At 36.8% G+C, this 16367-nt stretch overlaps 1 protein-coding gene across 1 annotated transcript; it reads right to left on the reverse strand.

The window, feature by feature from the left end:
* Positions 1-4235: 4235 nt before the first annotated feature.
* Positions 4236-15765, reverse strand: LOC107737782 (protein FAM46A-like). Its single transcript, XM_016549400.1, has 2 exons — positions 15424-15765; positions 4236-5502 (listed from the first exon to the last, which is right to left on the reverse strand). The coding sequence occupies exons 1-2, from the start codon at positions 15577-15579 to the stop codon at positions 4477-4479; spliced, it is 1182 nt and encodes a 393-aa protein (XP_016404886.1). The 5' UTR covers positions 15580-15765; the 3' UTR covers positions 4236-4476.
* Between the last annotated feature and the right edge of the window lie 602 nt (positions 15766-16367).

The following is a 16367-nucleotide window of genomic DNA, read 5'->3' on the forward strand; positions in this document are numbered from 1 at the left end:
ATGAACTTTTCCACGACATTCTAATTTATTGAGATGCACCTGTATATATATATATATATTTTTTTTTTTTTTTTTTTTTCTGTCCTTACTGAGCGTGAGATGATTTCAGATACACAAGCAATTAGACTGTATTTCCTGAAGGGAACACAAGTGCAATTAAGGCAGCAAAACAATAGTTTTCAATCAAATTCGATACAAAGTTGTTCACCCTAACTATGCAGTAGAGATGAATAAATAAAGGTGGTTTCTGTGTCCGGTGTGCATCATTTCAGAATTACCATAATTAAGAGTTTCCAAATAGAAAAAAAAAGCCCATTCATGTCTTTCAACCTTTAATCAAGTTGGAAATTCTGGATTTTATGAAAGCTTTGACTTTTCTCTCTTGTGATGTCACATAAAAAAAATTAAAAAGAAACAGTCAAAATGGCTTCAAAGGTAGTCAGGTAGTAACCTCTATACATAATTTAATTTGAAATATCATTGTATTTTAGCTTGTGTTAGCTGCACTTTCTTTCTTTTTAAAAATATTTTTATTTAATTTTTTTATAATATGTATGTTGGTGTCAATATATTAAGTCCATATAGGACTTAAAGGGGTCATATGATGCGATTTCAAGTTTTCCTTTCTCTTTGGAGTGTTACAAGCTGATTGTGCATAATGCTCATCTTTAATTAATTTGGTAATTCTGACATGGCATGGCTTTAGAAATAATAATCTTAAAAAAGAAAAAAGGCTTTTCAATGTGCAGATAATACAAATTAGAACTAATCATCTGTTACTTAGATTTTATCCAAGTGACCAAAAGGAGAAATTCAAACATTAATCTTAAATTGCTAAACATTAGACTAAAAATATAGTACAGCTAAAGAATAAGTGGATTGAACTGAATGAATTCAAAAAGATGAAGAAGCGGAATGTTAAGGCAATGTTTGCCTTCCCTTGTGAAAAACAAGCACTCTTTACTTTTTTTAAAGTATGCAAAACTATTACTTATTACAGAGATAATATATTTTAAAAGAATATACTTAAGTGCAAACTGATTGTAATGTTTTCAGACACTTAACTGCATGCTATTTATGATTAAATTAAAATGTATTATAGATTTATTTTTTTAAATGCAATAAGTTGAAATAAAGATTGCTTTTTTGACCCACGTAAGTAGAACTTAAGTACATCTTTATGACAAACTAAAATATGCTTTAAAGTTATTTCTACTGAAACTTGTATTTAAATATATTTAAAATTACACATTTGTAATGAAGTTGCAATTAAGTATGTTTAAAATACATTAGCTTTAAAATATTGAATAAAACAACAGTTAAAAAGTGCACTTTTTAAAAGTGTACTTAACTGTGCTAAGAATTGTGAATGTGAACTCTCATTAAGCATGCTTTAAAGGGCCTTTTATTTCATTAATATTATATTATCTGCAAATACATTTTTTTTTTAAATATATCCTTTTAAGATTTCAAGTACACTATAAGTGCACATTCAATACATGAGTGCACTTCTTTTTCACAAGGGTTAAAAGCCGCAAATATCCATTTTGAGCTGAACAAAATGTGTTGTACTCACCTGAAATCTCAGTTTAAAAACAATCCATGGCACAGTGTCCTGTTTGTCACACCGCATGATATTATTAGTCAGTGGTACATTAGGTACCATGACGCCGGTGCTTGAATGATGGCCTGTAACATATACACAGAGTACAACAACATGTGGAGCGGCTGTTTCTAAACTGCATATTCAGCAAGCACATTCACTGCTCTTCTAACAGCTGTTCATCAGCTGTGTCCTCAGCAACAATGAGCACAACACGGCCAACACAAGCACAGCCTGCCCTATGAGAGATATAAACACTCAACGTCCCACAGACCTATAGTACTGTGGCCCCATCAAAAGAATTTAGACATTTAAGCACAAAAAAATGTCTGAATGTCACTGTATTCGATAAAATACGTGGCATCTGTTCTTAAATGCTGCTGGATCTTTTCTCAAAAATTTGGCAATATTTCTTTTTCTTTTTTTAATGATTTGGAAAGGTAATTCCCTGATCCTGAAAATAAAAATACTGTACTATACAGTAGCCTGGAGAACAAAACAATAAACATTGTTAATTTACATACATGTCAGTTTGTAGTTGGTTTCAGGCACTTGAAGTCACAGAAGTAACATTCCACTTAAACTGCTACATCTAAAGTCTTTGGTCCTCAGTTTTTTTCAAATAAGGAAAGTAGCAAACCACGGTCAGAACTGAACACAGTCTCCCAGCTTTACTGTTTTCTTTATTTGTTTGTTTTTTCATAACTTCAACAAAAGCGGTTTCATAACTTAAAAACATTTCACTTATTAAACATGAATGGGTTACACATACATAAGAGTAGAGAAGTGCTTTAGACATTTTCCCACCTTCCACCCAATGTTCATTATGTCACTGTATTCGATAAAATACGTGGCATCTGTTCTTAAATGCTGCTGGATCTTTTCTCAAAACTAACACTACTTTTCTGAGCCATTTTTGAAAGGACTTTAAATCATTTGGCATCCAGATATTTTTTCTTTTCCTTTTTTCTTTTGCAATGACTTTCAATCAACTGGAGATTTTTAGTGGATGTGTGAAGGCAGTTGTCTGTAAATTCACAGAGGTGCCCTACAGAGCAACCACAGGTTCGTCACATTAGCTATGAACTATTTCATTAGTGTTATACTACTTCTTAAGATTTTTAAAATAAATGGCACTTTTTGATATCTTGTTGTCTAGTGCAAGGGTCCAGTAGCACTTAAGTGTCCAAATACAAATAGTGTCCACCGTGAATGCAAAATATATTTTGCATTAAAAATGTATTTTAGAATCATTAATGTTGATTATTTTGTAACACATCATGAATATGATTGTTTTCCTATACTCCTTTTATTGTGATATATGTATGTCCAAATCTGGATATATGTATTGTGATATTGCATTTCTAAATATAGGCAAAAAGACTAGAAGCAAATTTGGCAATATTTCTTTTTCTTTTTTTAATGATTTGGAAAGGTAATTCCCTGATCCTGAAAATAAAAATACTGTACTATACAGTAGCCTGGAGAACAAAACAATAAACATTGTTAATTTACATACATGTCAGTTTGTAGTTGGTTTCAGGCACTTGAAGTCACAGAAGTAACATTCCACTTAAACTGCTACATCTAAAGTCTTTGGTCCTCAGTTTTTTTCAAATAAGGAAAGTAGCAAACCACGGTCAGAACTGAACACAGTCTCCCAGCTTTACTGTTTTCTTTATTTGTTTGTTTTTTCATAACTTCAACAAAAGCGGTTTCATAACTTAAAAACATTTCACTTATTAAACATGAATGGGTTACACATACATAAGAGTAGAGAAGTGCTTTAGACATTTTCCCACCTTCCACCCAATGTTCATTCTTATCGTTTCATCTGCACTGGACAAAATCCTCACAAAGAGTTTTTGAGAGAAATCTGAATCATTTTGAGTCTTCCAGTATAGTAGAGTTCAGTATAACTGGGTGGATCAGTGGCATCCATATAAAGACACAATATCTCACATCTGGTCTCTATCCAACTGTGCACAAAAGAAAAAAATGGTAAAATTGGATGGTGAATTTCTTACAAAACATGTCTGGGTCATATTTCAGCCCAAAAGGGAAAAAAAGAAAGAAATTATATTTTGCACAAAGAAAATTAAGCATGATTGTAAGATTGTATTATTATTATTAAGGCCCCTTCACACCAAGCACGATAACTATAAAGATAACGATAAAGATATAGTTCTAAAAATCGTTCTCAATATTAAAGAATAGCGTAGTTCACACCACAACTATAACGATAACGATACAGAGGAACGATATCGTTGTGATCACTTTCAAAAAGATTTTTTTCCTGCTGATGAACAATAAAACACTGACAGCCAATCAGAATCCATCCTGCTATAACGAGCTCTTTTTTCCTGCTGATGAACAATAAAACACTGACAGCCAATCAGAATCCATCCTGCTGTAACGAGCTCGAGAATTTAAAAAGGCAGACGCATGTGCACTTAGAATAAACAGACGATATCGTTCGCTGGTGTGGCTGGTGTGATCGTTATCGTTATAGTTATCTTTATAGTTATCGTTCAGAACGGGGCTTTATTATTATTATTATTATTATTATTAAATTAAGTACATTTCCCAAATTCTAAAATGTGTAGTATTTGTTGTACCGTCTTGAATTTTTGGCAATTTAAATAAACAAACACTTTCATTTTAGTTAAAAAAGAAGATGAATACGTTTGATTTGTACAAAGAGAATTGAGAATTGATCATTTCTTTATGAAAAATATTCTTTCTTTTTTCTGAAGTGCATTATGACGTGGACATGTTTTAATGAGATTCTCCATGGAAAGTCTGGGGGGTTTAACCAAACAACATCTGAAAACTGCAAATATTCCCCAGCAGTGTTTTTGTCCTTTTATGGCTCAGCTACAAGGCAGCCATGTCTGATATGAGTTGTTACAGGTGGAAATTGGCGAATGCACATGTGCTACATAGTAGTTGCTGAAGTTGACGTCTCTGACGTAAGGCGCTGGTTGGTAGAAACACGTAACGTTAGACAGTGCAGGAATCGCGTTCTGTTCGGCCAGCACATGTAGCGCCAGAGAGGAGATGAGCGCGAGCGTCTGCCTCCGCTCGTGGCCCATGAGACACACAGTGCTTTCATCTACCACGCGATGGAGAGTCACGAGGCAATCGTACCGCTTGTGCTCCATGCCGTTAAAGTGGTTCTGAAGGTACGCCTCCAGCTTCCTCTGCTGCTCATTGATGTCTGGGAAGTCGATGAAGAAGCGTGAGCACATGTAGCGCTGGAGCATCTTCATCTGTGCCTCGGAAGCTGGACGGAAACCCCTTACCAGCAGGTGGCAGTATTTCAAGAGCCCACCTCCACGGATCTCTTCTGGACTGTGCGTAGCAATGATTTTGGCGTGTAGGTGTCCCAGCGCTTCTTCAAAGTCTCCATACATGCTCTCTCCGAGCACAGTGGGATGGAAACTTTCAGACATGGGCGTCGCGGAGCAACGGTCGAAAAGCAGCAGTGAGTCCAAGCCGATCTGAAAAGAGTCCACGCTGAACTCAAACTGCCGCCGCAGGGAGTCCACAAACTTCAGCTCCACGTTTTTGCCAGTGTTGTTGGAAAGTGAGATGAGGCTCCAGCGGTCCGTGTCATTGCAAACCTTCACCAGCTTCTGCACGTACACTTCCTTCAGGGTCAGGGCGGTGATACGGTCCCAGCTCATGCCAGCGGGCAGGAACTCCAGGAGGCTGTCCAGGACCACGTCCTTTACCAGACGGAAGGTCTTGTCATCGGTCAGATTCAGGCCGAAGATCAGGTCCAGGTCTTTGTAGCCCAGGCCAGTGTCCTGGTGGAGCACATAACTGGCAGCTGAACCGTTCAGCTTCACATCGCGCACCACTACGCCTCGCTCCTCTAGACGAGCCCGCACCACCTACAGGTGGAGACAGAAAAAGACACTATTAAGCGTGATATGCCAGACATTTTTTTTTTTTTTTTTTACAAATTTGACACCGATTCCTATATCTTTATCAAAGGGGATGGAATGCTTAAGACAGTGTTGTCTGGGTCCTAAAAGCAGCCAAATGTATTAAACATCATAAACCCGTCTTTTTAGGCAAAAACCAGACATGGGTGCAATGTAGGCTAAAAAAAAAATTTTTAATGTGACTGAATTTGTATTTAACGTGATTACAATTTAATAAAAACGTTAGAAATGGCAAAAATTTATTTTTGCAAATTGCAAAAAGTGTTTTATGAAATTAAAAACTGAGTCAAAGGCCGAGAATTAGTGTATGGTTTTGCAGATTTGGTGTGTGGTTCTGCTGTTTGAGTGTCAGGTTTCAGACATTTCAGAAAGATTTTGTGTGTAAGCAGTTGAAAAAAACTGTAAATGCTTACACACCATTCAAATACACAGATGACTTTCCTGCCCAGTGAACACTGAGATCAATAACACTGTAACAAAAAAACTCTTACTAGGATTCTGGAATTATTTTTGCAGCTCAATGTCTATTACAGTATACATAAATTAAATTACAGATACAGATGTATAATTCAGCAATTAACTTTGGGAAAAAATAGTTTTCATTTTACTACTGTAATGTAATCTTGCAGTAGATGAAAAGCACTAGAACAGTTCAAATACCAAAGAATTGTATGAACTTAATATGCACCACAATACAGTACAGTAAAAAAAAATAAAATAAAAAAAAGTTAATTTAGCATCCTCTGCACATTTTGCCAAATTTCATTACAGTATACAGCACTATAGCAGTTTCGTGGTCTCCTGACACAAGACTATAGCTATATCTCCAGGCAGTCATTTCTCAGTTCTGCAAAAATGCAGTACACATAAAAAATGGTTACAAATCAAATTTGACAGTCACATGCTTGAAGGGGTACAATGTGCTACAGTTTACTATAGAATAGTGAAATTTCCATTATCTAATGTACTGGTACTGAACTGTAATTATACTGTATGTGTAAGTATAAAACCCCTGTAGATGATTGGCCCAGCTCTCTCCTCTCTCCGTTGTTAGCATGCAGAGATTCTGATTGGTGTGTCATCAGTTTTGCTACCTAATGTTTAACTTACTCATTGTTAAACTTTTTGAGAAATGTGTCTTTGTTTTGAAAACTGAATTAATGGTTTGGAAAAAAAAGTGGCAACTAAAATCAGTTATATGTAACAATCGAGAAAACTGCAATACGACTAGATTCTTACCTAACTCTGCTATTAGTTTCCGTGATCGGCGGCATCTTATTGATTTCATGTTATTGTTACGGCTTATATCCATGATGAAAGTGCAGCGAGCGGTCGGAGAATCGGATCACCAAACATTTACGCGATGAGACATATCCGGACGGGATTAGATTTCTCAGAGGACTTCTGAGTTAGCTGAGAAGCAGTAATTATCTGATTCACGAACAGATGTAAAACAATTCGTTAGTAGTGAACTGGGCCGCGCTTTGTGGTTTTGACTCAAAAAGAATCAGTTCATAAGAGTCATTTGTTAATGAAGCCAACTACACTGGCACGCTGCGTGCGCGTGCAACCATCGTGCACAGTTTATTGAAAGACGTGTTTTTTTTGCCATTAGTTTGCGTACTCTGTCATCGCCGTGGCTGAAAAGTAGCACATGAAACACTGCTTGCATTTATATTTTATTCTGTGATAATTCTGGTGTGGCAGGTGGGGTGGCACAGCTTTTTCTTAGGGTGGCAGTTGCCACCCCGGTAGATCCGCCCCTGACTCTCACTAACTGGTTTCTGAAAAAGCATAATCAATTTAGTCAACATACATAAAAATCAAACATGTAAGGGGTGATTTTGTGAACTGTGAATGATGGGCTTGCAACTTTGTGAATGAGGCTTGTGGGGGATCAATGTGACCCTAGTCACATCCCATTCGAAATGTTTTGTCATATCAAAACTGGGCATCCACGATGCACAAGCAAACAATTTTACCTTTTAAGGCACTACAAGTCTAGACATTCAAGAAGAACAGGAATTAGGTTGGTTTGAAATGCCAACTTTGACAGACCAGCTACAATAGAAGGAAATGACAACCTTTCTCTCTGAGGTTCAGGCAGTGCAGTACTGTAATCTTAGTAAGCTTCTTCACACAACCTCAGTAACAGTTCTCAGAAACAAACGAACAAACACCTCTACTAGATTGGAAACAGGTGAGAACCAAGATGTAACTCTTCGCTAGAGAAACGTTTTTGTTTTCCCTGGGAAATTGATTAGCCCTGGCAAATGACAAGTCTTTGACTGCTGGTCTTTGTTTAAAAGCTCTTGGCAGTGTTCTTACTTTTCTGTCCTTCTATTACTCTACCTTTACATCCTTCTAACACAGAGAGAAGGAGGCCACCAAGTAGATTCCAAAGCTGGCTGACATCAGCTAATAGACAACAGACTATTAAGAGTGTTGTATTAAATTGAGAGTGACATACACATTTACCCAGCCCAGTATGGCTATGCATGCAGTGACTAAGGTGTTAAGGTGTGTGCTATATACTGTTTATACCACCTCTAATTTCTCTTTGTCTCTGATTTATGAATTTAGGCTTACGCATTGTCTACCCATCACACCACATGATATTGGTTGACCTATTTATCTGCAGTTACATAATCCCAGCAGTCTCTGTACCTCTCAGGAACTAAATGCCAAACTTTTATTTAATCACCAGGTATCTGTCTGAACACTTCTGACAACCTGTCTAAAATGACCAGGTGAAAAAAATCAAACTACACTGGATAAGCACTCAAGATGAAAAACACCACAGTGCTCCAGAACAACTGTTGTTTTTCTGGGATATAGCAAAGGTACATAAAGGGACATAAAATGAAACTTTCGAATCCGTTTCCACAATGGAATTATACATTTGAATGACCATAAAACAGAGCTGCCAGAAAACCATTTTTTTCCAGCATGGAGAACCAACTGTAGTTTTGTTAGCCATCTGTCTGAAAGTGTTTGGTTAACAATGTACAGTAACTAGCTAGTTACATCGGTAGCCAAACACTAGTTACTGTACATCGGTAACCAAACACTTTCAGACAGATGGCTAACAAAACTACATGAATGACTACTGCTTATACTTAGGTTAATTCAATTCAATTCAAATTTATTTGTATAGCGCTTTTCACGATACAAATCGTTGCAAAGCAACTTTACAGCAAATTAAGTTTCTACAATATTTAGTAGTAGCTTATCAGTGGTGACTGTCAGTAGATGTTAGAGGTTTGTTCAAGTCACATAAATCTGAGACTCAAATAGGGACATTGCTTTTAATTTTATGATTACAAAGAATCATTTTCAGCAGCATGCAGCACATATGAGGAGTGCTCATACACAGGACATGTTCACATGCAGAAAGAGGGTGCATTAACTTTAAAAAGACAGCCAAATTAATGCAAAATCTTGAGAAATACTCTTTAAAAATAACTATTTAAAATACATGGCACATTGATTATTATGACACGCTTATTATGATTATATTACATATCTCTATTGGGTTGATTAGCCAGTCTTCAACAAGTTGTTTTTTCTTCACTCTAAAAAATGCTGGGTTGTTTCAACCCAACTTTGGGTCAAATATGGACTAACCCAACTTTTGGGTTAAAAATGTAATATAAAAATTTAACCCAACGGTTGGGTTAGTCCATATTTGACCCAAAGTTGGGTTGAAACAACCCAGCATTTTTTAGAGTGTTCATAATAAAAAATAAGACGTTCTTAAGAATTTTTCAAGAATTGCACTTAGGAAGTTCTTCAAATTTATCTGTCCCAGAATGTCATATAGAGACTTGGGGGTGGGCTCTTTTGAATTGGACCAGTAAGCAACCAACCAGAACACCCTATCCACCTCACAACAAACCATTAAAAACCACTCAGCCAAAACACCCAAGCATCATGGTGATGAGACTTAGAGAAAAGAAAGCATTGCTCATGTTTTGATCACGCAATATTTGCCTTGTTTAGAAATGCCTAGAGATGGGATTGATGCACAGTGTCACAGCTGAAATCTGTTCTGGTATTCGGTACAAGATATCTTGATTTAAAGGTAAAAGCACAAGGCTGCTTCCTTTGACCCTGTGTTGAAGACTTGTAAAAAAGCCACAAATACACTGGTCTGACTGCCACTGACAACGCCTAAACTCACGTTCTGTTTAGTTTTCCAACCTGGCTAAAAAAGGTACTCTGTTTTATTTGTGGGATGATTATAAGGCAATTTTCCACACCGCGTTTTACAGGTTCAGGCTGGGGAACAGGCCAACAGAACAGCATCACTGCCCCCTGGACACCGACAGCCACTCTGGGCAGTCGGTCTCACTGTGCGAAGGGATGAATGAACCACTTAGTAGTCTCTGACACTGGCCCAGGCTCAGGACATGAGTCAGTGAATCCACTGTACTAGACTAGACTATGAAGATTTTACCTTTTAAATCGTTCCCAAAAATTCACTTAATGGAATCTTTGAAATTCTAGCTATTGGACGGCCATGTGGATAATCCTAGGTGTTATATAAAGCTCGGATAAAGCTTTAAGCACTTACTCATACGTAACTTCCATTACACCAGTTCTAAGTAAAGACCTTGTTTAAAGAATCATTCATCTGATTTTCCAAACAAAAAACCCAAAAGTGTGTAATCATTTGCTCACCCTTGTGTTAATCCAAACCAAGACATTTTTTTCTGTGGATGGCAAAAGAAAATCACAGCATGTCCAAAATGCTTTTTCAAAAGTGAAGACTAGGGAAGTTGAGCTCCATAAAAGTGGATAACCCATAGACTCCATAATATGATTCATGCACTATAGTCGTCTAAAGCCAAATGATCAGTGTTGGGGGTAATGCATTACATGCAACGTGAGTTACGTAATCAGATTTTTTTTCAAGTAGCTGGTAAAGTAAAGCATTACTTTTTAATTTACAAGATTATCTAAATATCTGAGTTACTTTTTCAAATAAGTAACGCCTGTTACTTTGTTTTCCCATTTACTGACTAACAGCTCTCCTGTCCCGTGTTGAGAGAAATTGTGCAGAGGCGTTGTGTGCGCTGTGTAACATGATGGTTAAAACGAGTGGTTCATTCATGAATTCGACCTTACCTTCACACTGTGGAAATATAATCTGGAACGCAGAAGACAACGAGCGCAGCACTGAAAAGGGACGGAGCTACATAAGGTCTATACTTGACAGAAAGTCTTTCAGGTTTGGAACAACAAGAGGATGAGTAAATGATGGCAAAACTATCCCTTTTAGATTCTTGAATTTCTTGAAATATCACAAAACCAACGTCTCCGGAGGTCACTATTACTACTATTTTCAAAAAAAAGATGCATTTTGCATAAAAAGAAGGCTAAAAAGGCTCTGTTGATTAGCTCTCCCTGCAGGTAAGAGTGTATGGTGTAATTTACCTCACACTGATTCCAGCCCTTGGTTTTAACCAGCATTATGTTACATGCTGGAGGGATGAATTCCTTTAAGACATCCATTCACATAGAAAAGCACCTGTTCTAAGTCAGGAACTATGGGAATGGTTTAGATGTAGAGTCTGTGTATCCTTTCAGTTTGGAAAAAAATAAAAAAGAAAAATTAATCCTGAAGTGTTAGTTTACACTCCGGCCAAATAGAAAGTCTTACCAGGCTCCTCTTTACCAAACGGATGCCATGTCAGCTCAGGCCCACAAGTCTACTGTTTCCAACAGGATTAATCCACTGTTAACCTTATGTGCCACAAACAAGCCAACTTTGTCTGCTAAACAGGCCAGTGTAAGCCAAGCAACACTGCAGTAATGATACCACTCAGAAAATAAATAAAATAGTGGTGATTTATGTCAAAGAGTTCTTTCTGCACTTGGTTATAAGAATGGTGAATGCTTTACAGCAACACCAAATACTGATACCATGTAACAAACAAACTTCTGGTGAGCTGATTACCAACAAATTTGAGAGTTTGCTTCCTGGGAGTTGTAGATGTGTTATATTGTAGACAAAATGGTAAACTTTAGTTTAGGGACCAGTTATCACTATTAATTAGTTGCATATTACCTGTAGTAACACACTCTCCTCTATGTGCACTAGACACTTTTCACACACACACACACTGTTGTGTACATAATCCCACAAAAGACTCAATAACATATGTATGTGTACATGCTCATGCACTACAAATCATCTTGCACTGTAAGGACCAGTAAGCAACCAAGGAATAATATGTAAAGTATTTATGTGAAGCATTTGTACAGTTTGTATTCTCTAGTTTATGTATAGGTAATTATTTATATATAGTATATAGTAGGTTAGTTGTGTTTAGGTTTATACTGTTTTACTTCATTGTTGTATGTCTGGATTTATGTAGCGTCTTGGTCCTGTGAGGCATGACATTTCGTTCCACTTAGCGGAACGTAGCGGAATGACAATAAAGCTCAACTTGACCTGACTTGATATTACTTGCATGTTGGCTGTTTATTAGTACGTAAAGCGCATATTTACGCGTTATTCTGCATGACCATATATTAGATCCCTTAATTAGATCCACCCAATACCTAAACTTAACAGCTACCTTATTAATTATTGATAAGCAGCAAATTGCAAAACAAAAGTTTAGAGGCAAAAAGTTTATCGAGGCAAAAGTCATAGGGAGCACAGACCAACAGAACTACAAAAATAGGGCCAGTTCCAAACAGACTGCCAGAATGCTACCGTAATATCCAAGTCTTGAGTTGCACAGGTTTATGTCAGTATGTTTATGGTTAAATGTTAAATAGGTTTGTGTTGCATTTTCTATGAATTATTCATTGAGCTCTGTCATATTCTGTGATTGTCTCGCGCTGTGAAATACAAACTAGGCATGGGCCGGTATGAGATTTTGACTGTATGATAACCTTAAGCAAAAATATCACAGTTTCACGGTATCACGGTATTGTCCTTACAGCTCTAAAATGTGCTATTTTTAAATGACTGGGTGAGGGATTCCTACACTTTCAGTCTTTGAGGAGACATGAAAAACAGCGCATACCGCAGGAACGGTATAACGGAAAATATTAGCGGTTTTGAAACCGTGACATTTTCAAATCGCGGTATACCTTGAAACCGGTAATCAGCCCATGCCTAATACAAACTGAAAAGAATGTCAAAACATCCCACTGCTGTATGATGTGCAAACTACATATTTTTGGCTGGATAAAGCAAACCAGCTTCTCTCTAATAAAGTTTTGATGGTTGAGGATTGCAATCAAGTTAAAGACAATTGCGGTATGTACAGTAAGCACGCTTCAGTCTGATATATTGATGCACAAACAAATCGATGAGCGCTCTTGACGCACAGATCATTCATTGTATTTATGCAAAGACACATTACAGTGCATTCACTTTGTTTCAACACACATTCAGGATAATGTTTTGATTTGTCATAATATGGTTTTTTTATGTTTTTTATGTGTGTGTGTGCTTTGGCGTGCACAAATTTAACAGTTATATGAACTTCTTATCATCTTATCATTTGGTTCTTTGGTGTCCTTTTGGAGTCTCCAAGTGTCCTTTTTTGGAAAGACATCTAAATTTTTCTTGAAATAAGCTTGCATAAAATAGAGTTTTGTAAGAATTACCCTTCAACCTTTTGGTTTACTTTGCTGGATTTAGTAAATAATGACAAAATGAACGTGTTAAACGAGATAAATGGTAAATGCTTAATTTCATGATAAGTGTGTGATTAAGTTGGTTTAATGTAATTTAAGTTGAAATGATTCGTACAACCAAGTTGATTAAACTTAAAAATGGAAGGCAGCAACTGAACTTCAGTTTTTAAGCTGAAACAGGTGGACTTCTTTTTCAGTGTAAAGGATTCTGTGTTAGTACTGTGAGCACTTGTTAGAATGAACTAATCTCAGGACTTGAATCAAAGATATCTGAAATAAGAGTAACAAAGATAATTGATAAGAGTTTTTGAGGCACTTAGCAGCAAGAATACTACATAGTCATGAGCAGAATTGTATATTGTTTGTCTTCTGTCTGGGAAATAATCTGTACTTATTACGTTTGGATGGACAGTGATTTTGTGGATGTAATTGGATGGACAGTAATGAAGATGTTCTCAGAACAGGATATTCAGTCTCTTCCTGTCTCAGTGGGCAGTTTTGACCAGCCTAAACTGCAAAGTAAACCAGATTTTATGCTTCATGGTAGGTTGTAATGGCTGTTCTTTGTAGTGCATTGATTTGAAATGCATCTGCCAAGATAAAAAAAAAACAGATATTTATCATATTTGTTGTGGGACCAGTAAAAATGTTGGCCAGGCGAAAATGAACTACTGGTCTTACTGAGAGGGTCTTATTAAGGGTCTCATTTAGAATAAAAGTGAATAGCTTTCATAAAGACAATCAAAAAATTAATAAAAGTGAGATACCAAAGACCTAAAACCGTCTGGACTTTTCTGTGGCGCTCACATTAGATACGACCAGATGGTAGAGTAATGAGCACTTTCATTTGAAAGGTCATCAGAGAGTGGCCTAATTTTGAATAACCCATTTAATACGGCTGGGTAAAAAAATACTATATATCTCGTTTCACAGTTAATTGTGTGAACTGGCTTCCTTGCAACAGTGAGGTTGCAATTAAAACAAGCTGAATGAAAGGGAATACTCCATTCCTTTAAAAAAAAAAAAAAGCAGATCCAGAAGCTTTTTAGTTCATTAGTCACCCTTAAAGAACCCTTATTTTGAAGTATACAGAAGTAGGCCTATGAGTTTGAAACATGACTGACTGCAAAAGCAGAATGTATCTATTACAGTAGAATAATCAGGAAAAATAATCTTCTTGGCACCTCACTGCGAATACTGAAATACATTATACTGAAATGTTAGATGAAGATGAGATGCTTAAAAACTTACACTTGAAAAAAACTACCACAGAACTTTTAATACTAGTATTTTTAACATTTTTAACAATATATCTAATAAACAAACTGTGCATCAAATATGTCAATGCATAAACATTATTAAATAAATATTACATAAATACATTTTTATTGAAGCAATGAGCTGAATACTTTCATTTCCCTCCTGGTGATAATGCCAGATTAATCCAATCATTTCCTGAATGACAGTGAAGTGTTCAAGACACAAGAGAAATAGCATGGGTTAACAAGTTGTTTCTCATAAACAACGATCCTTATGTAAATATGATTTCATAAATCCAATAATTCCTGCTCTACATGGCTGAAGTCATTGTAAAATAGCCAATAAACTCATACCTATTTGACCACATTCGGTTTTTACGTCACTTGGCAACCATAAACAGCCTACAGTTCGGATAATAAACTATATTACTTGTTGGAAGAATGTATCATTCTGGGGCTGTACAGAAACATCATTAGAATCCTATTTGTTTAGTAACCATGATCATTTAAATTAGGAAACAGAACTTTTTTTCTAATCTTAAATCAAGAATTAAGATGGAAAGTTGTCCTGATTATTATGAATAATTGTCCTACATTTAAGCATGCAAATACAGTGTCTTTGATCATATTGCTTCCCGTGGTGCCTAAGAACACCACTTACTGTGCAGTAATAAACTAATGATTTTTGTATAAAACAAATTACGTTTTTTGTGAGCATTTGTGAAGAAAGGAAATTGTAATCGTAATAGCCTATATGTCCTAAATGCATATTTTGTTTTGTGTCCGTAAGAATTCTTTAGAATCCTTTATGAATGTTCCAAATTATGGTAAAATTTGAAATTGGAGTTCTGTCCACATTTCTTAATGCATTCCATTTTTAACTAGAACTGAGGACTGAGTTCAGCTGAGGTTTGATAGTGTTTTATGTGCGTGTTAGATACTGTACCTGCACGATATGCCGTGGCTGAACGGAGAGTGTAGGGAAGTTTCCTCGCCCGTGGATCGGGACACATTCTCCCAGGATGGAGTCGAGACGCTGCACCTGCTCCCACGACAAAACACAGCAGCGCCGGCTCTGCGCCGACACATTCGCGGAGGACATGGCGAAACCCGTCCGCTGAAGACACGCGTCTGCTCGGTGGATGGCAGCTGGATGCCCCGACTAAACAGAACGTCAATTCGGGATCAAAGCGTGGATTTTACAAGTTATTTTATCAACGCAAGAGAATCCAGATATTTGAACGAACTTCAGTTCCCCACAGTCGCGCTACTCACTCCAGGCCAGCGTTCATTCACAGAGTCTGGGAGAAGCCTACAGATACATTTAAACCTGACACATTTACATACGCCGCTCAATTGGTCAGCTTTATGAATAATTAAAACTGAACCCCCCCATGTGCCCGCCCATCTCGCCTACGTCACAAATCCCGCTGCGCTCATTGGCTGTAGGAGGAGCGTGCGGTTGTGTGGGAGCATGTGTGTTCGGTTTTTGGTAAACACAGACCAGGATTCTCAAAGCTAGTGCGTTTATTACATAGCATGTCCAATAGTACCCCTGTGATAATACATTCACGTTGTGTTTTTTTTTATATCAGGAGTCACACAAAACCTTAAAGGGGTCATATGATGCTATTTTAAAGATCATTATTTTGTGTGTTTGGTGTAACAGAATATGTTGACATGCTTTAATGTTCAAAAAACGTGTTTTAGGTAGGCGTGGCTGAACTTTTATAAAGAATATCTCTTTGGATTTGAGACTTTAGTCTTTGCAACTTTACAGATCTTCTTTATGCACCAAGAGCTTGTAACACTCCAAAGAGAAAGGAACAATTGAAATCGCATCATATGACCCCTTTAAGAGTTTGATTTACAATCGATTTTGCATAAGTA

This window comes from Sinocyclocheilus rhinocerous, unplaced genomic scaffold (genome assembly GCF_001515625.1).
Source record: "Sinocyclocheilus rhinocerous isolate Xijiao unplaced genomic scaffold, SAMN03320098_v1.1 scaffold43, whole genome shotgun sequence".
Classification (NCBI taxonomy): domain Eukaryota; kingdom Metazoa; phylum Chordata; class Actinopteri; order Cypriniformes; family Cyprinidae; genus Sinocyclocheilus; species Sinocyclocheilus rhinocerous.

Excerpts from the sequence above, each read along its gene's own strand:
- LOC107737782 (XM_016549400.1), bottom strand. The coding sequence starts at position 15,579 with ATGTCCTCCGCGAATGTGTCGGCGCAGAGCCGGCGCTGCTGTGTTTTG. Across the intron at positions 5,503-15,423 it reads AGCCACGGCATATCGTGCAG|GTGGTGCGGGCTCGTCTAGA; the intron begins GTACAGTATCTA and ends CTCCACCTGTAG.